The sequence below is a fragment of the Myiozetetes cayanensis genome, unplaced genomic scaffold, assembly GCF_022539395.1.
Source record: "Myiozetetes cayanensis isolate MyiCay16 unplaced genomic scaffold, myiCay2020 scf20-37, whole genome shotgun sequence".
Taxonomy (NCBI): domain Eukaryota; kingdom Metazoa; phylum Chordata; class Aves; order Passeriformes; family Tyrannidae; genus Myiozetetes; species Myiozetetes cayanensis.
The window spans coordinates 1,064,441-1,090,176 of NW_026087412.1; the positions used below are offsets into that span (position 1 = coordinate 1,064,441).

At 59.3% G+C, this 25,736-nt stretch overlaps 2 protein-coding genes across 6 annotated transcripts in view; one reads left to right on the forward strand and one right to left on the reverse strand.

Annotated features, from left to right (window-relative positions):
- Positions 1–11,147, forward strand: part of CASKIN1 (CASK interacting protein 1) — a 30,150-nt gene extending 19,003 nt beyond the window's left edge. Inside the window, exons 11-21 of one of the 2 annotated variants that reach the window (XM_050317136.1) lie at positions 330–545; positions 2,313–2,420; positions 2,564–2,682; positions 3,513–3,600; positions 4,982–5,079; positions 5,189–5,299; positions 5,371–5,472; positions 5,947–6,085; positions 6,156–8,264; positions 8,368–8,761; positions 9,205–11,147. In XM_050317136.1, coding sequence (XP_050173093.1) covers positions 330–545; positions 2,313–2,420; positions 2,564–2,682; positions 3,513–3,600; positions 4,982–5,079; positions 5,189–5,299; positions 5,371–5,472; positions 5,947–6,085; positions 6,156–8,264; positions 8,368–8,761; positions 9,205–9,301 — 3,581 coding nt within the window. In that variant the 3' untranslated portion in view covers positions 9,302–11,147. The remainder of the gene's footprint in view (positions 1–329; positions 546–2,312; positions 2,421–2,563; positions 2,683–3,512; positions 3,601–4,981; positions 5,080–5,188; positions 5,300–5,370; positions 5,473–5,946; positions 6,086–6,155; positions 8,265–8,367; positions 8,762–9,204) is intronic. The other variant, XM_050317137.1, reaches the window with a different exon arrangement.
- A 258-nt stretch (positions 11,148–11,405) lies between these two features.
- Positions 11,406–25,736, reverse strand: part of TRAF7 (TNF receptor associated factor 7) — a 30,609-nt gene continuing 16,278 nt past the window's right edge. For 3 of the 4 annotated variants that reach the window (XM_050317155.1, XM_050317154.1, XM_050317157.1), the window contains 17 exons: positions 25,466–25,582; positions 24,021–24,113; positions 22,365–22,398; positions 20,928–21,111; positions 20,151–20,285; positions 18,844–19,061; positions 18,184–18,257; positions 17,742–17,790; positions 17,477–17,604; positions 16,422–16,504; positions 15,978–16,017; positions 15,380–15,496; positions 14,204–14,326; positions 13,322–13,441; positions 12,985–13,116; positions 12,683–12,802; positions 11,406–12,157 (listed from right to left, as the gene is read on the reverse strand). In XM_050317155.1, the coding sequence (XP_050173112.1) occupies positions 12,143–12,157; positions 12,683–12,802; positions 12,985–13,116; positions 13,322–13,441; positions 14,204–14,326; positions 15,380–15,496; positions 15,978–16,017; positions 16,422–16,504; positions 17,477–17,604; positions 17,742–17,790; positions 18,184–18,257; positions 18,844–19,061; positions 20,151–20,285; positions 20,928–21,111; positions 22,365–22,398; positions 24,021–24,113; positions 25,466–25,582 (1,782 nt within the window). In that variant the 3' untranslated portion in view covers positions 11,406–12,142. The remainder of the gene's footprint in view (positions 12,158–12,682; positions 12,803–12,984; positions 13,117–13,321; positions 13,442–14,203; positions 14,327–15,379; positions 15,497–15,977; positions 16,018–16,421; positions 16,505–17,476; positions 17,605–17,741; positions 17,791–18,183; positions 18,258–18,843; positions 19,062–20,150; positions 20,286–20,927; positions 21,112–22,364; positions 22,399–24,020; positions 24,114–25,465; positions 25,583–25,736) is intronic. The other variant, XM_050317156.1, reaches the window with a different exon arrangement.

The following is a 25,736-nucleotide window of genomic DNA, read 5'->3' on the forward strand; positions in this document are numbered from 1 at the left end:
ACCCCCACGAGCCCCCACGCTGCCTCCTGCGTGGGGCTGTCCTGGTGTCCGTGCAGGATCCATGGGATGTGTCCGTACCCTGCACCGGGCTGGGCGTGTGCTGAGCTCCCGCTGCTGCTCCTCGGCTCTGCATCGGTTGGGTCTTGGTTCAGGCTTCTCCACGTCCCTTTGGTTGCTTTTTTGATTTGCTGCTTTTTTTTTCCCCCTTTCTTTTGTTTTCTTTCCTTTCCTTTTTTTTTTTTTTTTTTTTTTTCCTTTGCGGCGGCACTGAGCGTGTCTCTATTATTTTGATTCTTTTCATTTTGTCTCTTGTTATGTTTTATTATCAGGTTCATGGGAGACTGTAACAATCCCCCAACACTTCCAAAAGATCCCGCTCCCGGCTTACGGGGCTGCTGTGCTAAACGGTGACGCCTCGTCCCATCCGTTCCATTCCCTGCCTCCACCTCCACCTCCACCACCACATTCCCATCAGACTCTTTTCAGTTCCTTTGGCTATCACAGGCTCTCCCCTAGCAGTGCCGACGAGCCGCATTATGGACAAGGTAGTTCACCGCTCGCTTCGTGCTCCCCATGGATTTTTCTTTCTTTTCTTTAAAGCGTGTGTCGAGTCTTTTCTCTCTGCTCGGCCTCTCCCTCCTGGCCAGGGGGTTTGCACGCGGGTGTGCACAGGCGTGTGCAGGTGTGTGCATGCAGCGTGTGCATGCGTGTGCATGTGTGCAGTGGGTGCAGCGGGTGCACACGCGTGGCACGCGCATGCCGTCGTCCCCCTGCCCTCGCACCCGCGCCGGTGTCCCACGGCTCCGCTGTCGGCACATCCCACCCTCCCTGCCCCAGCGTCCCTGTGCTCTGCCCACGGCCCTGCGCTCCTGCCGGGGTGCGTGGGGACCCCAAACCACCCTCCCAGCTCTGTGCCAGGGGCAGGGCTGGCAGCACAGTGCCCCGACCAGAGCCACGGGCACAGGACCCTCTGCCCATCTCAGCCTCCCTGAAGGGTGTTTGATGCCCAGACTGGGACTGGGACTGCACACTCGGAGCGGGAAGGGGCTGTGGCACTGGGGGCTTTCCTGGGGGATGCTCTTGGGGCTGGCTCAGCGCTGGCAGAGCCCAGTGAAAGCCTGGGGCCCATCCCTGTGGCACAGGCAGGTGACAGATGCTGTGGATCTACGTGTCAGGAGCACTCAGGAGTGGGGGGATCGCAGGGGTGCAGCCCAGGCCGTGCACCCGGGGCTGCCCCAGGGCCAGGGTCTCTGCATGTTCCCTGGTGGCAGCGGCACAGGAGGTTGTGTTGGGGAGCACCAGGTGACTGTGCTCACAGTGGGGACAGGGCAGCACATCTTCTCCCTGGGGTTTTCTCTCCCTGTGGGGTCGCACGGAGCTGCACGCTGGCCCAGGCTCCTCTCGGTGTGACCGTGGCATGTGCAGCTCAGGGATGTCCCAGCCCAGTTTGTTGTGGACATTTGTTCCCCTTGTTGCTCCTTCAGTGACTTTATCACCCTGTATCACCTGTCCCCTCCTACGCTCGGCGCTGACGGGGTGAGCGGCTCCGTGAACAGAACCAGCCTGGGTGGCAGTGGGGTGACTGTCCCACGGCTGGCAGGGTGGCAAAGCCCCGTGGCCAGTGGTGGGGTGGCAATGCCCTGTGGCTGGCAGGGGGTTGGCTGAGCTGTGGTGGGGCTGCAGCAGCACTGGTTTCATAGGGCTGTTGTCCATCTCATCTGATGGTGTGTTAACCCCTGGGCTCAGAGATGGGTGTCCCTGGTGCAAGCAGGACCTGGCAGAGTTGGGCAGCACAGAGGGTGAGGAGCCATGCCTGGGGTAACCCTCAAGCTGTGCCTTGCCAGGAGGATCAGATCCTCTTACCCACTGCTGTGTCCCCCATGTGTTCCTGGGGTTTCACTGCTTCAGTTTGCTCAGCTTCCTTTGCTCCCCGCACCAGGTCATGCTCCCATCCTGCTCTGTGCAGGGACAACACTGTCATCATCCCTTGCCCAGGTTCAGCTGGGTCATTGGGACACCCCACCACAGGTCTGTCCCTGACAGCAGGGAGGGGATGCCCTGCAGGATGGCATCTCAGGGCTGGTCATTGTCACCCTGTGCCAGCTGCCTGGGAGGGGAGCAGCCAAGGGGACAGCTCTGGTGCCCTTGGGCACAGCTGCAGTCGGGGTCCCCACACCCTGCCTGTGGGGTTCTCCCTGCGTGTGGCAGCACCAGGCCCAGGGGCCGTGGGTCCCCCGCCCTGTGCCCACCCCAGCATGAGCTGAGGGCTGAGCCACGCGCCTGACGACCACTCTCTCTGCTCTGCCACCAAGGGTCTCGCGGGGCCGACATGAGCCCGTCCCACCTGTCGCCGTCGCAGGGCGGACCGGCCGCGCCAGCCCCCGCCGAGGAGATCTGGGTGCTGCGGAAACCCTTTGCAGGTACGGCGAGCGCGGCCGGGACCCTCCCTGTCCCCGAGGAGCACGTGCCAGGACGTGGTGGGGGCTCTGGCAGGGCATGGCCACACCACAGCATCCCCTGGCAGTGGGGCTCAGTGGCCTGATGGCCTGTCCTCTCTCTGCAGGTGGTGACCGCAGCAGCCTGGGCAGCACGGGCAGCGTGGCCTCTGCCCGCAGCTCGGGGAGCGGGCAGAGCGCGGGCAGCGGGGCGCACGCCCTGCACGCCGGCTCCGAAGGCGTCAAGGTAAGGCAAGCTCTGAGGGGGCCGTGCCAGCTGCCGTGGCACACTGCTCCGGTCCTGGCAGGTTGCTGCCCGTGACCTCAGCTGGTATTGATGCCTGAGCGGGTGTTGTGCAGTCCCATCGGTGCCCAGCGTGCCACCAGCCACCAGCGTGTTCCCTCCGCCTGACCCCTGGCTGCTGCCTGGGCCTGGGCTCAGCCCCCTGCACGACATTCCACAGGTCCACCCGGAGCTGCCGTGTCTCTGCTGCCACTCGCAGGGGCCTCCGCACTGCGCACTGCGCTGCGCTGCACCCACTGCTGCCACCGGCATCGCGCACTGCCCCGGCACCCACCCTGCCCCGGCACGGCACGGCACGGCGCTGGTGCCAGCGGCACGCAGCTGATGGCACACAGCCCCTCCTTGCACTGAGCGCTCTGCCCCCGGGCTGCCCCGTGCCCGGGCTGTGGCACAGCCCGCCTGCCCTGGCATCCCGCCATGCCCACGCACCCCCGGGCCGCACCGCGCTGCCAGCCAGGGGGACTCTGCTTTGTGGGCACGGAGGACCCCGCAGCCTGCACCAGCAGCCTGGGCTGGGCATGTGCCAGGCTGGATTTGGGGTGCCGCGGTGCCGTGGGCTCCTGCCGCCGGCAAAGCACCATCTGCTGCTCCCGCGGCTCCATCTCCCCCCGCTGCAGCCCAAATCTGCTGCAACCCTCCCTTGCCCACCCTTGCCCGGGCTGGCGGCACCCACGGCACCCGCAGCACCCGCGGCACGCACCCCCCGCGCCCCCCGGGCCCCGCCGCCGCCTCACTCCTGCCTTGCTCTCCCCCCTTCCCGGGGTGTTTTTCAGCTGCTGGCAACGGTCCTTTCCCAGAAGGCTTCTGCGCAAGAGTCTGCCGTGGGCGATGGGCCGGCCAAGGCGCAGGACATCCCCGCAGGTGCGTGCTGCGGCCGCCCGGCTGCCGGAGCAGGAGGAGCCCTGGCCGTGCCGTGGATCCAGGGATTTGTCTTTTTTTTTATTGCCACGGCACCCATCGCCAGAAGAAAAACGTGTGGGTAAAAAATGACTCTCTCGCCTTTCGGCTGCTGCCAGGCCTTCTCCTGCCTCGGTTAGTGGGGGCCCGTGGGGGCGGGGGCGGCGTGGGCGGGCAGGGGGCACCGCTCCTCCCCGGCCCCTTCCCTTCCCTGGCCCCCCGCCAGCCCCGCCGGAGCCCGAGCCGGGGCGTCCCCCGCCACCGCCGTCTGGGGGGGCTGCGGGGAGCATGGCCACGCCGCGGGGGTGCCCACGCCACGGGGGTGGCACATGCCTGGGGGATGCACACGTGGGGGTGGGCGCGGGGGGATGCCTGGGCTGTGGAGAGGGACAGGCAGCGAGGAGAGGAACCCGGGGAGGGGGATGCGCACACGAAGAGGGGGTGCCCACATGGAGGGGGCTGCACACGCGGGGAGGGGGATGCAGACGTTGCCAAGGAGGGGGGAAAACATGCTGGATCGATGCAGACACAAGTGGGATGCAGACGTGAGGGAGATGCACGTGGGAGGAGGATGCCCACGCGAGTGGGATGCAGATGCCCGAAGGATGCACACACAAGGAGGATGTACGCACACACACTCACACACACACACACACACATTCACACACACACACTCACACACACTCACACACACACACAAATACACAGAGATCAGGGATGCACACACAGAGCAGGGGGATGCACACACACACACATATACACACACACACATATACACACACACACACACATGCAGGATGCAGTTACTGGTGGGAGGAAGGGTCTGCTCTTTCTCATCCTGGTCAGAAATATGAGGCAGCAATTTCAGGGCAGCCCCCATCACCCCCAGCTGGAGGGTGGTACCGTAGAGTGCCTGTGTGGGTGTCCCGAGTGGTGAGTAGCTCATGCCAGCCTGCCTGGTTGGTGATGGGGCTGGAGGCGCGGTGCCAGAGAGTTTTGGGCAGTGGGACCCCTCTGGCCGCTGCCTGGGGGAGAGGGGCAGCCAGGAACATGTGCTGTGATGGAGAGGTCTGGGATGGAGGGTGGGATGGAGGGCACAGCAGCCCCTGACTGGGCTGGGGGCTCACCCACCCATCCCAGAGGAGCAGACCCCCTGTCCAGGGCTCCCCAGGGTGCTCCGGGCTGCTGTGCTGGGGCAGGTGTCACTCTCCTGTGCCTGCCCTGGCCCTGCCAAGCTGGAGGCTGTGGCCATGGCATCCCACATGGGGCAGGGGCTCGAGTCCCCTCTCCGCTTGGCCGGAGCCCAGGGGTGGGAGGCCCCCACTGACCGCTGCCCCTCCGGCAGGTTCGTCGCGGTCGCAGAGCGTGGCCAGCTCCCCCTACGCCCCCCAGCCCCCCGCCGAGCCCCAGCTGAAGAAAATGGAGCCACCATCAGAGGGGAAGGTGAGTGGGAATCATGGGTGCCATGGGGAGCATGTGGTGGGGACATGGACAGGGGTGGTGGGTCCCTGTCCCCAGAGCTGCCTCGATCCATCTGTCCCTCTCACCCCAGAGCTCAGAGGCCGTGTACCAGTGGCTCTGCAAGTTCCAGCTGCAGCTCTACGCGCCCAACTTCATCAACGCCGGCTACGACATCACCACCATTAGCCGGATGACGCCGGAGGTGAGGCTGTGGGGCCGAGGGAGGGAGGCGGGGCTGCATCAGGGCGGCACTGACCCCTCTCTGTGCCCCAGGACCTCACAGCCATCGGCGTCACCAAGCCGGGGCACAGGAAGAAGATCGCGTCCGAGATCAACAACCTCAGCATCCCCGAGTGGCTGCCGGAGTACAAACCGGTGAGGGCTGAAGCCACATCCGGGACAATTAATCCCCTCCAGGGAGGGGGTGGCACAGGGGGACGAGGGTGGGAGCTGGCTCACTGCTGCCAGATGATGCACACATCCTGGAGCTGCTCACGTCCCTCCCCACAGCTCTGCAGGGACTGTCAGGCTGGTGCCAGCTGTCAGCAGGTGGATGTGACACTGTGTCTCCTGACACCCCTCCTGCCCCATCAGTCTGGGCACAGTGAGGGGCTTCCCGTGGGAATGGGGCTGGACGCAGCAAGGGGCTTCCCATGGAAACAGGGCTGGGCATGGCCCAGGGTGCTTGTGGGGCACAGGGACAGCGCAGGGACAAGGGAAGTGTCCTGGAGCTGTGGTACCCCCACAAGATGGGATCTCCTGCATACTGCAGGTGGTGGGGGGCTGGGGCTGCCAGAACCAGACCCTGGTGCCAACTAGTGCTGAGCCATGCCCTGTGCCCCACCCCAGGCCAACCTGGCGCTGTGGCTCTCCATGATTGGCCTGTCCCAGTACTACAAGGTGCTGGTGGAGAACGGCTACGAGAACATCGACTTCATCACCGACATCACCTGGGAGGACCTGCAGGAGATCGGCATCACCAAGCTGGGTAAGGCCCTGTGTGCAGCGCTGGCTGCGGTGGCCTTGGCGGTGACACTGATGCCCTGTGCCACCCCCAGGCCACCAGAAGAAGCTGATGCTGGCGGTGAAGAAGCTGGCGGAGCTGCAGCGTGCCGAGCTGGGCAAGTACGAGCCGGGCACGCTGAAGAGGAAGGCGTCGGGGCCGTGCCCAGAGGTGCTGGCCATTGAGTCCCCCCCGCCGGAGCCACCCGAGTGCCAGTCGCCCAAGATGACCACCTTCCAGGACAGCGAGCTCAGCAGCGAGCTGCAGGTGGCCATGACGGGCGAAGGCCCCGAGGAGCCCCCTGAGAAGGGGGTGAACGCCGCGGCCCCTGGTTACCGCTCGCCGCCGGGCCTGGGTGGCCGTGCCAGGCTGATGAGCAGCTCCCAGGAGCTGCTGGGGGACGGCCCGCGGGGTCCCCCTGCCACTGCCATCTCCAAGAGCCAGGAATACCTGGCGGAGGGGGCCGGTGAGGGCCCACCTGCGCCAGCCAAGGAGGGGCGCCCGCCCCGGCACGGCCACCCCGTGAAGCGTGCCAGCGTGCCACCGGTGCCCGGCAAACCCCGGCAGCCCTTCCCGCCCTCCACTGGGCAGCTGACGCCGCCACAGACCCCTGGCAAGGCGCGGCCCCCCTCCCCACAAGGGCCAGCTGTGCCCCACGCCACCGCCAAGGTGAAACCCACCCCGCAGCTGCTGCCGCCCGGCGAGCGCCCCGCATCACCCCGCTCCCTGCCCCAGTCACCCACCCACCGCGGCTTCGCCTACGTCCTGCCGCAGCCTGCCGAGGGCGAGGGGGCACCGCCGGGCGTGCCCGTCCTGCCCGTCTCGGTACCGGTGCTGTGCCTGCCTCCGGCGAGCGAGGGCGAGGAGGAGCCGGGGAGGCCGAAGAAGCGGGCACACAGCCTGAACCGCTACGCCGCCTCCGACAGCGAGCAGGAGCGGGACGAGCTGCTGGTGCCGGACGCGGGGCCCTACGCCACCGTCCAGCGGCGCGTGGGCCGCAGCCACTCAGTGCGGGCGGCCGCCGGTGGAGACAAGAACGTCAACCGCAGCCAGTCCTTCGCCGTCCGTCCCAAGAAGAAGGGACCCCCCCCACCCCCTCCCAAGCGCTCCAGCTCCGCCATCTCCAGCGCCGGCATGGCTGAGGACTTCCCCAAGGAGGGTGAGGGCGAGGCGGCCGTCGGACCCCCGAGCGCTGAGGGGGAGAGCCGGCGGGAGCAGCGGCGGGCCAGCGACCTGGGCGGCAGCGTGGACACGGGCAGCGCCGGCAGCGTGCGCAGCATCGCGGCCATGCTGGAGATGTCCTCCATCGGCGGCGGGGCCCGCGCGCTGGCCCTGCAGAAACCGCACGTGGCCGGTGGGCCTGGGCCGGCCAAGGCACCCGACGGCTACTACCTGCAACCGGGGCCCCCGCCGGGCAGCCCCGACCGTGCCCGTGTGGCCACCGTGCTGGCCACCGTGAAGCACAAGGAGGCCATCGGGCTGGACGGGGAGGTGGTGAACCGGCGCCGGACCATCAGCGGCCCTGTCACCGGGCTGGTGGCAGCCGCCCGCCGCGAGCGCGCCGACAGCGTGCGGTCGGAGGCGGGTGCCGACAGCCCCGGCGAGCGGCTGCGGGTGGAGCGCGGCGGTTCCCCCGACGGCATCCCCTTCGCCGAGGAGGGCACCCTCACCATCAAGCAGCGGCCGAGGCCCCTGGGGCCAGCCCGGGGGGAGGCGAGTGAGGGGCTGTCCCCAGCCCACCGCCACGGGGAGTTGGCCAAGGTGGAGGCCAGTGCCACACTCAAGCGGCGGATCCGGGCCAGGCAGAGCCAGCAGGACGGCGTCCGCTTCGTCCTCACCGAGTCCGACACCGTCAAGCGCCGGCCCAAGGCCAAGGACAAGGAGCCGGCGCTGGAGCCGGCCACACTCGCCGTGTACCAGAACGGCACCGGCACCGTGAAGCGGCGGCCGGCCTCCGAGCTGAGCGGGGCTGAGCCACCCCCGACCCTGCCGCCTGCCGCCCGCTCCGACGGCCCCGACTACATCCCACCACCTGCCGAGCCCAAGAAGCCCTTCAAGCCACCGGTGTCCCCCAAGCCCGTGCTGACGCAGCCACCACAGAAGGTGCCTGGGCCGCCAGTGCCCGTCCCCAAAAAGGTGCCCATCCCGAGCCCCGGCAGCCCAGGTAGGTGCCCCACCAGATCCCTGGGACAGGCACTCCCCGGGGCGGAGGCCGGGGGTCCCAGCTGGCCCTGCCGCCCTCCTGCCCCTGTCCCTTTTCTCCACAGAGGTGAAGCGGGTCCATGGCACGCCGCCCCCGGTGTCCCCCAAGCCCACGCCGCCCCCCACGGCGCCCAAGCCCCCCAAGCCCCACGCCGCCATCCAGTCGGTGAGCGCCAGCTCCACGCCAGCCCCGTCGCCCGCCCGGCAGCTGGGCCCCGCGGGCAGCAAGCCCTCCAGCACCCCGCCCTCGCTCTGCTCCAGCCCTGCCAAGCCCCTCTCGCCCGGCGCGCAGCCCCAGCAGGTGCCGGTGAAGCCGCCGCGCTCCACCATCGCCAGCCCCTCTGTGGACAGCGCCGGCCCCGAGCTGGCGCAGCAGAAGCTGGAGGAGACGAGCGCGTCCCTGGCTGCCGCGCTGCAGGCCGTGGAGGAGAAGATCAAGCAGGAGGACAGTCAGGCAGAGTAAGGGGTTACAGGGGGTGGTTGGTCCACGGGGAGGGTGCGGGACTGTGCTGTGCCACTGAGCACAGGAGGCCACAAGCACTGCGGGCAGGGATTGGGATGTGGCCCTGTGGTGGGAGTAGGATGGTGCCAGGAGGGATTCTTGGGGACAGTGGTGGAGCATCAGGGACCTTCTCTGGAGCTGCACTGGGGAGGTGACGTTGGGGGACACCGTGATGGAGCAGTGTGGGCATGCGGGTGCACTGGGGGCTGCCTTGGAGAGGGGACACTGGGGACATTGAGCCAGACCGCTGTGTAGCAGCACTGCGGTCTGTGTGGGCAGTGACACTGGGGCACAGTGCTGAGCACGGCAGTGGGGCAGGAGGGCTGTGGCACGGCGTGGCGGGGGCTGTGTGGTGTCCTCATCCTGTGTGTGGCCCTGATCTGTCCCGGTCACTCCCCAGCTCGGCCGTGGAGTCAAAGAGCACCGTGAGCATCCTGGACGACATCGGCAGCATGTTCGACGACCTGGCGGACCAGCTGGATGCCATGCTGGAGTGAGGGGCGCCAGGGCCCCGCGAACCTCAGGGCTTACGTGGGCACAAGGGCACAACGATCCACGACCCCCCGGCCCCGCCGCCCTCCCCCCGTCCCCTCTGTACAGCCGTCCCCTCCCGGACATCCCGTCCCTCGGGGTTTGCACAAAGAAGAAGATACCTCAGGATTGTGCTCACGGACTCGGCGCCGGCTCCGGCAGGACTCCCTTTTGCAGAAGCAAAAAAAAACAACAACAAAACCCACAAAAATAAAACCCAACAGAAGAAACAAAGCAACACGTCCGGACCGAACCGCTGCCGGGGCTCTGGGAGGCTCTGGGGGGGCTCCCGACCTCCCTGTCTGGTGGCCACCCGTGCCCTGCCAGCCCTGGCGCCGCGGGTCACCGCGACCCGAATGTAGCACAAGCCCTGCCCGGCGGCCCCGGCAGTGGCTCCGCCAGCCACGTGGCACTGATGGCGTTTGCAGGTGGCGGGACCGGGTGGGCAAATGCACTTGGGTTTCTTTGCTCCGTTTTTAATTTTATTTTTTAAACTTTGTTTTCTTTCTCGGTTGGGGTTGGCGGGGGCGGCCAGGGCAGCTCCGGGCTGGCGGCTCCCCGGGGGCAGCAGGACGTGCCCCTGCCCGGCCCCTCCCCGCCCGGGGACAGGACGGTGATAAGCTATAAAAGAAGTATTAATTTATTGGAGGGGGAAAAAAAATAATAATTAAAAAAAAAAAAAGATATAAAGCAGATTTTCCCCACCCCCAAAATAATAAAAAGAAATAAACTTTAACAAATATATATTTAAAAGATTTTAAAATATTAGCAATTATATATAAAGCAGTTTAAAAGAAATCAAGAGAAAACTGGATTTTAGCTTGAGAAAAACTATTAGATTATACTAAGCTGTGTGTCTTGTGGCAAACTCATTCTACGAGTAGCACAATATTTACCTTTTCTCTGGGTGGAAGGTACGTGCGAGCGGTTCTGGTCGGGTTTTCCGTTGGGATTCAGTGTCGCGTCTTTCTTTTTCCACCGTTACGAACTCAAAGGATGTGCCTTGTTTTATGGAGGTTTTTGTTAATTCTTACACTGGAGGTGTTTCATTTCTTTTGGAGTGTCTTCGGGGTTTGGTTCCGTTTCTCCTGGTTGTTTTTGCCGTCGGTATTTGTTTGGGGTGTGTGTGGTGTGCGTGGGTGTGCACGCGGGGTGCGTGTGCTCGCGTGCGTCCTCCGGGATGCACCGCTGTATATTCCTGTATAAACTGGAGTTGGAGTCTGGTTCAGTCGCTTGAGTCCTGATGAATGCATTTTTTGCTTGTGGTTTCCAAACAAAAGTGTTGCTGTTCCTTTCTTTTCTTGAGACGTAGAGTGGTCTCTCCCCCCTTCCCTCTGCCCTCTTCCCTCTCCCCCCTTCCCTCTCTCCCTGTCTCTCCCGTTGTGGTCGCTGATCCAGATGTGTTTGGCACAACTTTGAAATTTCTTTTAAAAAAAACCACAAAAAATCAAAAACAAACAAAAAAGACTTTAAAAATAATTAAAAAAAAAATAAAATCACCCGCCTGAAAATATCTGTTGAAAATAAAAACAAATATGTATCTAAAAAAAAAAAAATCCATAAAGTTCTACATGATGGATATATACATATATATATTTTTTATTATTAAGTTATGGACTCTGTATTGTATCCCATCTGTCCAGCTCTGCATCTTGGTGCTGCTCCCTGCTCTTCTGTGCTTAGATTTCACCTCTACTCGTCCTTATTCTTCCTATTCTGAATAGTAGATGGCTCGTGGTGCTGTGAAGACGTTTGCTCCTATACCAAGTCTGGCAACCAATATTTAAAGAAAAATAAAAAAAATAAAACCCCTGCCGGGCTGCCACCACTGTTTTGTGTCCCCAGAGCATCCCGAGTCCTCGTGGCGTGGTTGTCATGCCGGGTGTTCGGTGTTGTGTGGGGGGTTTGTGCTGCACGGTCCGAGGGCACCCTTGGGTGCCTCTGTGGGGTGCTGGGGCCTGGCTGGCTGGGAGCTGCTGTCAGGTGCCTGGTCCCTGCATCCCAATTTTCACCCCACAGGGCCAGTGCTGGTCGCTGGCTCCCTGCAATAACTCACGCTGGGCAGGAACAACTCTTTCTGCTTTTATTGTCAATGAAGAAATAATCAAATCTATATTACAATCTTAAAAACAGTAGAAAATGTGAGTAAAAATGCAACGGAGGCTTTTTGTCTTTAATGTGGAGACCATTATTACAGGGTGGTGAACAATGGGCTTGTGGAACTTGATTTGAGAACTAGCTGTGGCATAAAAATCGTACCTGGCTACTCAAGGAAACACCTCTTCCTGGATGGGTCGGCCCGGCGCCTTGGCAGTAAAATTAAATACTAGAGACAGAAAGGGGTCGGGTGCCCACCCAGGGCAGGCCCTAATGCTCAGTCCTACCATGGCCAGAGGAGCAGCCTCCCAGTGTCACCACTGGGGCACGCTGACCCGTCCAGTCCCGTCACTGGCCAAGGGCTGCACTCGCCCGGCCCGGGGCCCAGAGTCACCCCAGCCCTGGCCCCAGGGGGTGTCCCCAGCTGGGGGGACGCAGGCAGAGGAGGGAACTGGCACTGGAATTGCTTCCTCTGCTTTTCCAATCATCGAAGGTAGGTCTGGGGGAACGTCTGGAGCATCCATAGGGCAGACCCGTCGGGAGAGCCGCCAGCCAGGATCCCTGCGGGGGGGCCGGCCCAGGGGCAGCAGCAGGCAGTGGTTGGTGCAGGAGGAGCTGCAGCAGTCATTTCAGAGGATGTGGCCACCCACAGGCCGATGGAGGGGAGAGTTTTTGGTCTTTCAGTGTGCAGGACTAGTGTGACGCTCTCACTAGCATGTCCAGACCTGCGGAGACAAGGGAACCCATGGCAGTGACTCCAGAGCAGCTCTGGGGGCTTCTCTTCATCCTCCCACAGCACCTCCCTTTGGGCTGCCAGCATCCACAACACCCTGCCAGGACTGAAGCCTCCCACCCGTTGAGAACCACCCCCTCATGTCACAGAACCCCACAACCATTTAGTTGGAAAAGACCTCTGAGACCATGGAGTCCACCCTGTGCCCGATCCCCACCTTGTCACGCAGTCCAGGGCACTGAGTGCCATGTCCAGTCATTTCTTGGACACCTCCCTGGACAGCCCATTCCAGTGTTTAACAACCCTTTCAGCGAAAGAAATTCTTCCTGATGTCCAACTTGAACCTCCTCTAGCACAGCTTCTTGTCCTGTCACTTGCTGCCTGGGAGAAAAGGCTGACCCCCACCTTGCTACAACCTCCTGTCAGTCTGTTTGAAAACAATTCCTGACTCATTTAGTGCCCCAATTCCAGCAGTGGAAGAGCACACCCCACCCTGGAGCAGGCTGGGGTAACCCACCTTTACAGTGCTGTCCACAGCGCCGGAGAAGAGGCGGCCGCGGGACACGGCGAGGGCGGTGACGCTGCCCTGGTGCCGCAGCAGCGTCTGGGTGCAGATCATGTTGTCCATGCTCCACACCTGAGGGGACACGGCGGGCGTCAGCCCAGCCAGCGCCACAACCCGCAGCACCGGCAGGGAAGGGGGATCTCACGCCACAGGCTCCGAGGCAGGTGCCACACCGAGGGATGGGGATCCCTGTCTGTGGGGATCCCCCATTGTCACAGACTGCCGTGGGCAGCTGCCCGGCCCCGCACACGTACCCTGAGCGACCGGTCGTACGATGCGCTGAAGACTTTGGTTTGATCTGGTGTGGAGATGACAGCGAGGGCATAGACTGTCCCCACGTGCCCCGTCAGCGTGCGGACCTGTTCCTTTGTCTCTATATCCCACACCTGCGGGGGAAGAGCTGGGCTCGGGGCTGTGCCGGGATGAGGCCACCGCCCTCTCCTCCGAGAGGTGTTTCCACCTCCACCTCCAGGGTGGGTGCTGTGCCCCCCGCTCCAGGTGTGCCAGAGGGGACAGGCAGGGCCAGGTGCCCATCTCCAAGCCCCTGTGCCCCAGCCCCACTGCCAGGAACGCATCCCAGCCGCTCCTTACGTGGATGAGGTTCTCGTAGGTGCCGCACACGATGTGGTGGTTGGTCACGGCGATGGAGTACACGCTGCCCCCGGACGTCTGCAGCACGTGCACACACTCCAGGTTGCGGATGTCCCAGATCTGAAGGAGACACCGGAGCAAAGGCAGGATGAGACCCGTGCAGGGACCCCTCTCCAGGGGTGAGATCTCTTGCAGCCATTCTGCCACGCACTGAGTCAGCCTGGCTCCGTGTGTGCCCAGATCACACCTTCAAGGACAAATCTATCCAGCTGGGAATGTTCAGAACTGATGATGAGCAAAGCCATGCTGTCTTAATTGGCTGCCCAGCTTTGAACATCCAGGCTGAAAACGTTTTGGAGACTGCTCACCCTGTGTGTATGACTACACACACATGTGCACACACAACCCACTCCTTGATAGCACTAAAACCTGGTGCAGACAAATTACCAGGGATTTATTAGCACGGAGGAGGGCGACTTCCAGTTCTGTGTCCCCCAGATGCTGAGAGGTGAAGTATTCATCAAAACCTGAGCCAGCACAGAGTGGGGAGGGCACTGGGAACCCTCACAGATTTATGGTAACTCTGCAGCCAGACAGTGACCTTGCCCTGTTATCAGCAGGAGTGGGAGCACAGATAAGGCTGCGGCAGCCGCAGAGGCGCCAGGGCTGAGGGCCCAGTTTATCCCAGCGAGCCTCCCCAGCAGCTCCCAAGGCCCAGCCTGCAGAGATGCAATCAGCACGGGAGAATCCCATGTCAGTCATCCCATGCCAGCAGTCCTCTCAGATCTCAGCAGCTGCCTCGTCCTGCTCCTCCAGGCCAGGCTGCAGAGCACAGAGGGGCACAGGGAGAGCCGCTGGGTCCCACCAGTGCCAGGGCCCCACCTTGATGGTCTGGTAGGATCCGCTGTACAGATAGTTCTGGGAAGCCACCAGCGCTCGCACCCAGTGATTGAGACCTGTCAGCTCCTTCTTCAGCTTGAGCTCGGTACCTACAATATCCCAGACCTGTAGAAAGCACAGACACACACAGACATGGAGGAGAATCCCAGGGGGGCTGGGCAGAACAAGGCCAGTGCTCCCCACCCCTCCAGAGGCCCTCACAGCTTCTGTGGGGATCCTTGTGCCAGCTCTGCTGCCCGCTGGGAATGGCCTGAACCCACGGATGTGCAGATAAAACACAGCTGCTGAGTCAGCAGGTTCCCTGAGGGAGCCAGCCTGGAGACTGCATTACTGCTGGCAGAGACCCTTCCCTAGCACAGCCATGGGCTTGAAAACCTAAACCACAGCTGCAGTAAGGAACTGCCCTGAGCTCCCACTCCCAGCCCCTGGCACGCAGGGACTGACAGATCTCAGTCCCCACTCTGAGCAGCACTCCTGGCCTGCTCAGCTCATCTGGCAGGAAGTGGCTGGGGATGGCAAACCCAAAAGGCCCCATATTCTCCTTCTGCTCAGTCTGGCTGCTCCCCCAGCCCTGAGCTCTCTCCAGAGCTGAACCAGTGCAGGCCCCAGTTAAAGAAAAGAGCACACATCCTCTTACAGATGGACGGGCCCATAAGCTGCCTCACCAGGAGCTGGAAGCAGAACCATGGGAATCCAGCCAAGGCTTTAAAGGGCAGCTTGCAAAGCTGTTCCCTGATTTCTGCATGTTTTAGGTAGAGAATGCAGACTCAAGATCCTTTGGAGGCGGTTTCAAAACAGGCAGCCTGAATCCCCAGCCAATTCTGGAGCCCAGACATGATTCCTAATGGTCTGAACAGGTCTGTTGGGGGCCCGAGGACACACACACTTGGGAACTGCCAGGATACTCCACCTGCAGGCTCAGGTTTACAGAGTTAGAAGAAATAAAGTATTTTTGCAGCCAGGTCCCAGAACACCTTTGACTTGATTGCAGAGCATGGGCTAAACCTCTGCAGTGCTGGCTTCTCTGTGGCTCATGAGAGCATAGCAACAAGGTCACCTACAGACCAAAATGCCACTTCCTTCCTGTTTGGACACTTCTGCCTGACAGTTTGTACCCTTGGTCCCACACCAGCCCCGGAGGAGCCCCCTGAGCTGTACCTTGATGGCTTTGAGGGAGCCGCTGAAGAGCATGTTGTGTGAGGAGACCAAAGTGCAAACAGGATTGTCGTGTGCTCGGATCGTGTTCACCTTCTGCAGGTTTTGAATATCCCAGACCTGCAAAGGACAATCACAGAATCACGGAATGGTTTAGATGGGAAGAGCCCTCTGAGATCATCGAGGCCAACCCTTCCTCCAGCACTGCCAAACCCACTAAGCAGGAGCACCCATGAGGGGCAGGGCAGGTCCCTTGTGCTGAGGCCCTTCCTCTCTGCCTCTGGAGGCAGGGAATGACATACAGGTAGGACAGGGCACTCATCTGAGCCACTGTCCTGGCTGACCAGGACCAATCACCCTGTCCCACCTCACAGCACCAGCCTCCTGCTCCCCACACAGGAGCAGGGACTGGGAAATCCAGCCTGCAGGAAACCCCCCAATCCAACCCATGAGTGACTTGGCTGAAGGCAGTGGATACAGCACACACAGGTTTTCAGTCCCACACCACTGGCAGCTGAAGAGCCTTCCAGAAGAAGGTCCCTGCTCGTGAGCAGCCTGTGGCTCTCCCATCCCGGCTGCAGAGCGGGGTCTGGGTACTCACAATGATGGTGCAGTCAGCAGAGCCACTGTACAGCTTGTTCCTGGAATGTCACCAGAAGACAAAGGGGGGTCAGGGAAGGACAGAGCCATGTGCAGGGTCCCAGCTCATCCCCAGGCACCGTCTGGGCCAGGAGCTGCAGCCCCACAGCCTCACTGGGACATGCCCACCCCAAGAGCGGGGCTCCTGGCTTGTGGGAGGCCAGGCTGGACTGGCCCTTGGAGCAGGAGGCCAAGCACCCTGCTGGTGACCAGGGACACAGCCAGGACACAGGGGATGCCAGAAAGATGCTGCTTTGTCCGTTTTTAAAAAGCAAAGAGGCAAGATGTGCCTCTCATGCACATTTTTGGCCCGTGCAGGACAGAGGATGGGAACTGTCAGGGCATGCTCAGGAGCCCCCATGCTCTGCCCTGCTCTTCCCAGGGGCAGATGTCCCTCTCCACTCACCCCTGGATGCAGAGAGCCAGTACAATTCCATCATGACCCTCCAAGGTCTTTTGGCACTTGTATGTGGTACAGGTATCCCACACCTAACAGGAAACACAAGGCAGGAGTTGGGGAGCGGGCAGGATGTCAGCAGCGGAAGGAGGAAACAGGCTGTCTGTCACCTGGGCACTGCCTGCCGGGCCCTGGGCACGGATACACTTGTCTGGGAAAGGAAATCTACTGCAAAGGGTCAGGCTGAAGCCAGTGAGACCCAGGCCAGCAGCAGGTATCAGCCCTCTGCAGCCCTGTCCTCCTCAAACACACTGAACCAGAGGAGCAGCTCTCAGGCTCCTGCTTCAGCAATTCCCACCCTGTCCCAGGGCTCCAGTGGCACAGCACAGCCTCCTCTGCCACTGCAAAGGTTTCCCCCTGAGCACACTCTGCTCTCTCAGGAAGGAATGTGCAGCCAGGACAGGGGAGTTCTCTTTCCCTAAAGTACAACAATATCTGTTTTCTTCCATGTGGCTCTAAGACCAAGGAAACTAAACCAAAGCTCTGCTTCTGGCAGGATTAGTCTGGCAGCCCATGGGGGTCCCCTGCCCAGCCAGCAGCCACCACAGTGGCACTGGGAAGGGCTGTTTAGGCTGCACCAGAGCAGTGCTGTCAGTTTGAGTTACTGCAAACAGGACAAAGGAAAACAAACACGCCATAAAATGGGAAAAGGACACATTGGATCAGGGACAAATGCTTTGTTCTAAGATGACTTTTTACAACAAAGGAAAATAAAATCAGAAGCTGAAATAGGCTTGAATACCCTAAACACCACATAAAGCAAATCCAGCAGCAGCAGGAATGAGATTCTAATCTGGGCTTTGCAAAAATAACTCGTACTCTCAATTTCACCATCAAGTAATGTTTCCTCGCAGAGAACTTTTGCCCAACTATAATCACAAAGAATCATTTAAGATTCTCTGGGAGAAAGTTTAGGAAGTGACATCCCCCCAACCCCACAAACTGAACTCAGCTTCTCTCCCACGTGACAGTGCAGAAGGTGCACGGAAGAGACAAGCTCTTACCTTAATGGTTTTGTCTGAGGAGCCACTGAAGAGCAAGTCTCCTATGGAGTACACACACAAACACCACACGGGGCCCTGGTGGCCCACAAAGGTCCCCTTGCACTTGAAGATCTGCTGTGGATCATAAGCTGCAGAAAGGAGAGGGCAGGTGAGAGGTGTGAGGACAGTGCTGTTCCTCTGCACTCCTGTAAGCACCGCCCAAAAGGGCTCCCTGGGCCACCACCCACACCCAGCCCCAGGGGAGGGAGCCCACAGGGGTACTCACATCCGAGGATGCCCGTGTTGAGCCGAGCATTGATGTGTGAGAGCTCATCCTGAAAAACAGAACAAGCCCTGTGAGCTTTCCACAAGCAGGGAGAAGGGTACGGTGTCCCTGGCAAGTGTAAAAGGCCCAGGCTTTGGAGCAGAGGGTTCTTCCCTTGCTGCAGGACTCCTTTCCTCTGCTAACCCATTCCCAGAGCAACAACAGGCTGAGAAAAGGCAGCAGAGCCAGCTCCAGCAGCAGCTTAGATGCTGTGACCAGCACATGCTCATGGGGCTGCCTCTAACTCAAACCCTCCCCCAGACCTCAACTGCAGCAAAGGCAAACCAAACCTGGGGTGAGCAGAGCCAGCAAGCAGGGGAGACCCCAGAGCTTCTCCCACTGCAGGACAAGCCTATAGGAGCAGAGCCAGCTAACTCCATGCAATCCCAGGGCCCCTCCTCACATTCAGCATGGAGGCATCCCTGCGGAATTCCATCAGGTCCTCGCTCAGCTTGCTCTGGTTCTCGTCCAGAACGTCTACAAGAGAAGGACAGGCCCACAGTCACTGCAGAGCCACTGAAGGCATCCCAGGGAACAGGCAGAGGACACCCAACTGCCACCCAGCCTCTGACCATGGAGGGAGGACACACTGCTGCTATCGGCCAGGAAAGCAGGAGGGTGCCTGCTCCTCAAGTGGAAGTTGTACCTGGATGCTGAAGAACCAGTAAATCTGGGAGCAGGACAGGGCTGGCAGAGCAGAGGTGTTCGAGAGCCCTGCTCACTCCAGCATGGCTGCACTGTTGGCTATTTGACTCTCTGATTTTTACAGGGGCCTGTGCCCAGGACTGCACAGGAAGAAGCCACAGGAGAAAGGTGGCAGCTGCCTGTAGACATCTCTAGGACTGGCCATGTGACCAGTGACTGCAGGATTAGGTCCCAGGATGTTCTGGCAGCAAAGTCAATGGAACCCCTATTTGTCCCTGTGCAAGGAATATCTGAACCTCCTGAAACCTGCTCAGCACCAGTTTTAAACGTGGAATGAGACCTGTTAATGCATCATCCAAACAAAGAGCTTCCCTGTCCCTACAGCTCTGCCCAGAGAGCTCGTCCAGTGCAGACTCACCAAACTTCAGCTCCAGGTTCTTCTCCAGCTGGTCGATTTTCTCAGAGAGCTTCCCCAGCATGGAGCGCAGGAAGGCAATTTCCTGGTCCTTCTGGGCCATGGCCACCTGCATCTCATGGAAGCGATCGTCTGTCTGCTGCAGGAACTCCTTCAGACCCTCGAACTTGCACGTCTCCAGGTGGGTCTCATAAGTGTCTTGGTTCCCTATGAATGTGCACCTGAAGGGAAGGCAGAGGCTGGCTGGAGCAGGGCTCCCATGGAGACTCCTTGCTCAGCTGGCTCCCCACTGGAGCTCCAAGGCCTGTGTGGCTCCCAGGCTGTCCTGCTCTTCCCACCAGGAGCAGGGCTAGTGTGGTCCATTATCCTTCAAAGGAGGGATTCAATAATCTTGGAGGTCTTTTCCAACCTTAATGATCCCATGATCCTGCTGGGTGCAGGCAACTGCAGGGCAACATGGAGGCCAAGCAGCTCCTGTTCTTCCAGCCAGAGCATTGGCCCCAAACCAGACTGGGTAGTTGCAAGGAAAAGCAGATCTTGGGCAAGAGACAGTGTGGTGTCAGTTTATGTGCTCACCAGGAGCACCAAAATCAGTGGAAAAAATTGGAGCTGACCTCAGCAGATGCTGACTTGGGCCTGCAGCATGGCAGGGAGTCAGGGATGCTCTGCCAGGACTTGTCTTACTCTGCCTCTGCCAAGACATGTCTTAGGATCATAGAATCATAGAATTGCTGAGGCTGGAAAAAGCCTCTGAGACCACTGAGTCCAACCATTCCCACAGCACTGCCAAGCCCACCACTAGCCCATGTCCCCAGCTGCCACACCAGCTTTTAAGTCCCTCCAGGGATTGTGATTCCACCACTGCCCTGGGTGGTTGGCTGGACAACCCTTTGTGTGAACCCTCCTCCTGCAACAGTAAGCCAAGCAGGGAACCCCCACCCTGAGCTGTCCCCCTGCTCTGGTGACAGTGAACCCTCTGGGGCAGATCATCCCTGGTTGGTAAGACACTGCCACAGAGCTCGAATTACTCTTGTACTCATCCTCCTCCCTTCATGCTCTGACTGTCCCTCAGCAGTTCTTCTGCCTCCTCACACCTCACCCTCCTCCTGGGCTCACACCTGGGCACCGTGACCTGCCTTTTCTCACCAGGAGAGGGGTTCAGGGGCTGCCTCCTGCAACCTGTGATCCTGAGCTCAGCCTCAGGAGAGCTGCTCAGAGTCCTTGGGGCCACCCCAAGGCTGCAGTGACCAAAAGGCAGCTCAGGAATTACCTCAGTGCACTCTCCCCACTCAAAAGCATCAAGTCCTTACCCGTACTTGGAGTGGGGACACTTGATGTGCTCACACTCCTTCAGGTGTGCCTCCAGGTTCATTTTGAGGAGAGGAGGGCAGCTGGGGTTGTTGGGGCAGCGCACGGGCCGGTAATCACAGCTGCTCTCATGGTCTCTGCCCATGGAGAGAAACACAAGCAGGGAAAATCAGCAATGAGCAGAAATTAATGGAAGCAACATAGACTGTCAGGAAAGGAGCAAACCAGCCCTGTGAGACTGTCAGGTCCAAAGCTTCCTGCTCTAAGACTGCAGTTCCAGCTTTTAATCCTCATTTGGCCAGAAAATGGGGAGTAATAACAGGCCATGTTTACACAGGGCACATCCCCTTCTGCAGCTGAAGGGCTGAGCCTTCAGGCACTCACAAACAACAGGCAACAGCCAGATGATAAGGAAAACAGGGAATGCACTTGGGATGGGGAGGGTTCCTCTCACAAAAAGAATCCCAAGTTCTCTGCTTGACCACACCACAGTGTTTCATCCCAGATGTGAGGGGGCTGCTCTCACAGGGTCCCTGTCCCAGTGCTGGCACTACAGGTGAGCTGGGAGCAGAGAACAGCGTCCTTCCCCTGAGACCAGCCCATGTACCACCATCCCAAGACTGGTTTATCCCCTCCACCCCCCCTGCCCACTCCCACTGCCGGCACAGCCCAGCAGTGCAGCGCTGGCAGGAGCTGCACGGCCCCGGAGCCGCAGGGCAGCTCAGGTGTGATGGGCTGGCACAGCCCCTTCCCTGGAGAGGCTGGAACAGGGCACTTACTTCCTGGCACTCAGCTTGATGGTGAAGGGGCAGCCGCGGGGGTCCACCTCGAAGGCGGTGGGCTTGCTGCTGGCCGCGGCTCGGCACCCGTACTTGCAGTGGATGAACAGCTCCCCGATCTGCTCGGCCACAGCGATGTTGTTCACCACCACTGTCAGTTTGGCATTGTCCACGGGGCACTTCTCTGCCAGGGATGGAGGGAAAACACCGTCAGCGAGGACTCAGACAGTGCAGGAGCATTTCCAGGAGCATTTCCAGGAGCCTCTGCGTGGAGATTTTGTTCCTTTGCCTTCCCTGGCCAAGTCAGCCAAGTCCCAGGTGGGTGGCCATGGAATGAGCCATGAATATTACACAAGGTCTGCGAGCCACTGTCTTTGGTTAGTCTTGGGGCTTGGAAAAGTTAAAGGCTTTTTTAAGCCATGATAATTTGAGCAGGGGTGGGCACTCCACCACCTCCCTGGGCAGCCCCTTCCAATGCCTGACCACCCTCTCCATGAAAGAAATGCTTCCTGATGTCCAACCTGACCCTCCCCTGGCACAGCCTGAGGCCATTTCCTCTTGTCCCATCACTTGTTACCAGGGACAAGAGGCCGACCCACATTTGGCTACAACAGAGGCAGAAACACAAGCTTGGAGGGCAGAAGCAAAGCTGAGCAACTTGGGATTGCAACTGCAAAGCCTTTTGCTACAGAACATGTGGGACAGACACAGCAAAACACAGTGAGATTAGCATGCAAAGCAGAGGGACCCTTCACATGTGGAAGGTGAAAACTGTAAGGCAGAAAGAGCTTGCCCCTCCTGGGCTCACTGTGATGGTAATGCCAATGGCTTGGCTTTGTGCTGAACAACAACTTGCCAAGAGGGGCACAGGTTTGTGCCAAAAAAAGTCTTTTCTGTGGTGCAGAGTCCAATCCAAGTGGGAGCTGGTTATCCCAGGCCAGCAGCCAGAGGCTTGGGCTCCCTCAGGGTTCTGGAAGAGCTGGGTGAGCTAAAGCAGCTCTGTGGGGCACAAGCAGGGGCCAGAGCGCTGGCACTGAGGGGCTGGGGGAGGAAGGGTTGATGGGGCTCTGCCAAACACAGCCCCCCTGTTCCTTAGCCAGGCAGCCACAGAAAGCTTTCAGTCTGAAATCAATGGGTCAGCTCTGGGCGAGACGTGTATTATCCTGGGATTATCCAGGGCATATTCCACGATTTGAGAACATCCTGTGCCCAAGAGCTGGGCCCAGTCCTCTCTCTAGTGCCCAAGCTCCAGCGTGTTCCGTGGGAGCTGCATGGCCCCTGAGCCCCAGCCCCTCACTGCTGCAGTGGCAGATCCGACTGGCAGCTTGTTTGAAGCTCTCTGAACATTTTTCTGCAGGTTTCTTTTTAAGTGAAAGCAAACAAACCAGAAAATAACAGTGTTTTGACTGCATCACACAAGAACAGTTCTGTACTCACCAGATGTTAAGGCACATCTTCTACAAAATGTGTGCTGTGGAGACAGAGAGGAACAGCAGCGTCAGCGTAAAATGAGAGCAGGCTAATTATTCCCCGTGGACAATGATGGGAAAGGTGGGAAATACCCAAGCCTGTGGCTCAGGGGCCTCAGCAGCTGTTCTGCCTGCTTTAGCTCAGCACCACAGGGCAAAGCCCAGCTGCTTGCTCAGGGTGCAGCACAGGTCCAGCTCCTGAGAGCATTAAACTTTGATGTTCTGCCCCGTTCAGGATCAGGCCATGATTGTGGTGACAGCCAAAGCCACGGGCATGTTCTGCCACACTCTGATATTCATGGCATCACAGAATGGTTTGGGATGGAAGGGACCTAAAGATCATCCTGTTCCAACCCCCTGCCATGGGCAGGGACACCTTCCACTAGATCAGGTAGCTCAGGGCTCCATCCTGACTAGTCTTGAACATATCCAAGTCCTTCCTACCACCCTACCACATCCGCATGGGGTTTCCCTACTTCACCTTCCACTTCAGCCCATATCATCCCTCCCACAACCCTGAGAAGTCCTCAAGGGAAGGAGCAAGGGGAAAGCCTGGCCTCTCCCTGTCTTTGCCCAGTCAGCCCATCACACATATGCCTCTGGGGCTCTTCTAAGGTAGCTGAAGCTGCCCTGTCCTGCTGCCAGGAAGATGGAACAGCTGGTTTGTAAGCCACTAAATGCTCTGTAAATTGTAGCACTTTAAATAGCTCCCTCTCTCTGCTCTTACAGTTTAACTCGATGAAGTAACAATCTGCCACACTCACGAACACAAAGGCTGCAGGGCTTCACTGGTCCTGACCTTGCCCCGTGGGCTCCCTGGAGCCCCCTCAGCCTCATTCCCCTGCCGCAGGGCCAGGGCTTGGCAGTGGCTGGAGCCCCTCTCCAGAGCTCTTATCTGGTATCTGCTGCCCTGCTCCTTTTCCTGCCGGCACAGCTGCACGGAGCGCCCTCCGGAGCTGCCAGGCAGAGACTGCAGGCCAAGCCTGCTCCCTGCAGCCGGGTTTTTCCATGTTAACCAGCACATTCCAGTGTCTCTGTGAGGAGCTGCTTTCTGAAATGGTGCAGCGAAACCGCACCAGTTTCCAGCACTTTTGGGGAATTGCACCCTCACTGCAATAAACAATCCTGAGCTGTTGTTGCTACAGCCCCATCCTGGCAATCAGAAGCACATCACAAGCACTAGAGAGCACATCTCGAAGCCATCTTTCTTCACAAGTACCACAGAAGCAGGAATAATTTACAGCTTCTATTAAATCCCACTAAAATGGAATCCAGAAGAATATTCATAATACTCAGTGCCTTTCATTCGAGGATCTCAAATCCCTTTGCAAGCATTAACTAAATGAAGCTTCCAGCCATTTTTGTTTTATAAGCAACACTTCCAGCTGAGGAGCAGCCATTCCAGGGGTGCCCTGGAGCTCCTTGCAGAGCCCTTCAGGACAGAGAACGAGGAGTTTTAGACCTCATGGAAGCCACAGCAAGGAGACTGAACATGGCTAGGACAGGGCAGCTCCCCTGGGAAAAGCCATCCAACCTTAGGCAAGAGCTGGACAGCCAGTGGGGACAGTCAGGGCTTGGCTCTGGCTCACACACTATGCTGGTGAACTAAAAAGCTCTGCCTTACCCCACAGGTTGTGATGACCGGATCCTTAAACACACTGCAGCACAGCTGGCAGCACAGCTTCACAGAGGGCTGCTCAGCAAACACCAGGGGCTCCTGCGGGGACAGAAAGGGACAAAGACAGCACAAGGATTAGTCTGAACACAAGAGCTTTTCCTCCGCAGAAGGAACAAAATGCTCCTCAGAGGTGAGTCTCGGGGAGCCCGGGGCACTGGGCACACCGAGGGGTTCACTGTCTCAGCCAAACAATCTGTCTGGATCTGCTGAGCTGCAGTAAGAGGCAGGGGAAGAACAAACTTGGGAATGGCTAGAGACCCTCAGCTCGTCACAAACTGGGGACCACCAGCATCTGGCAGGATCAGGACCTGACAGCAAACTGCTCAGACCAACCTCTCTGTCGGGGACTCAAATCACCAGACCTGTGTGAGCTGCACTGACTGGGACTTTGTGCTTGGTTGGACTGAACAGAGCGTTGTCAAAGATGTACTAAGCCTGGAGTTTGAAAGCAATTTTAGAGCAGCCTGCCCTTTTGTATTTCTGAAACATCCTGGAGGAAGGGCTCTTTCATTCCCTTATGAAGCAGAAATAACATTGTTTCTGCTGCAATGGGCCCATCTCTCCAGTTTTGTTTACCAACTACGACTGCCAGCACGGGGCTGTGAGCACGTCCTCCCGGAGCTCCACAGCTCTGCAGGGCTCCCAGCACGCCCTCCTGGAGCCGCATGGCTCTCCAGGACCCTGAGCATGATCTCCTGGAGCAGCACAGCCCTCCATGCCATGCCAGAGCAGGGCTTCACATTTCAGAGCATTTCAAATCAATCTATGCAGTTCAGTCTGTCTTTTCAACCCGTACTGCTCTCAGAAATGCAAACACAACCCCCTGGGTTCCCAAACATGAAACACACTTTTATCTCAGATCAGTGGCAAAACGCCACCTGACCTTTCATTCATCCAGTCTGGGGTTAGTTACTGGGTTACAAGCTAAGATCAGCTTAAAAGTGTTTTCCCCCAACACGCAGACAACTCCTTGCACTCTCCAGGGGCTTACAATCAAGTCAGTGGGGTGCCACACAGCCCTGAATGTGGGATGGGGCTCCAGATCCATGGGGAATTGTATTTCTCCTGCTCCCTGGGGCCAGACCACCAGCCTGAGCTTTGCAACCCCCACTGCTCTGCAGTGGAGCCAGGGAATCACATGGGACTTTGCAAAGACTTGCAGATTATCTGGGAAGCAGAAAAGCCTCACCATTGTCCTCGCTCTACAGAGAGGGAAATGCTTCACAAGGAAGCAAAGCCAGTGGTGGAAACAAAGTTAAAGCCGGAGTTCTGACAGCCAGGCATCAAAAAAATCCGTCTGTGACAGCTCTGTGTTCTCACAAGTCCGCTAAGTTACTCTTTTGACACTGCACTTCCTAATACTGCTCCTTCAGACAATCCCAAATACCTACTGGCTCCTCCTCTTCCTCATGGAGTGAGAACGTCGAGCGCAAGGACATGTTGGACTCGGAGTGCAAAGAACGGACGGAGATGGCAGAGTCAGAGCGGCGTGGGGTGCTGATCGGGGGCTTCAAAGAGATAAAACCAGCTCTGGTTAGTCCAAGGAATTCCCAAACTCTATGTGAACACTTCAAGTTCAGTCCTCTCCCTCCCAAAGCTACACTGCTCCACTCCAAGCTGCACTGAGCGGCCCTGCTGCTGTGTGCCCTTCCTGCACTGTGC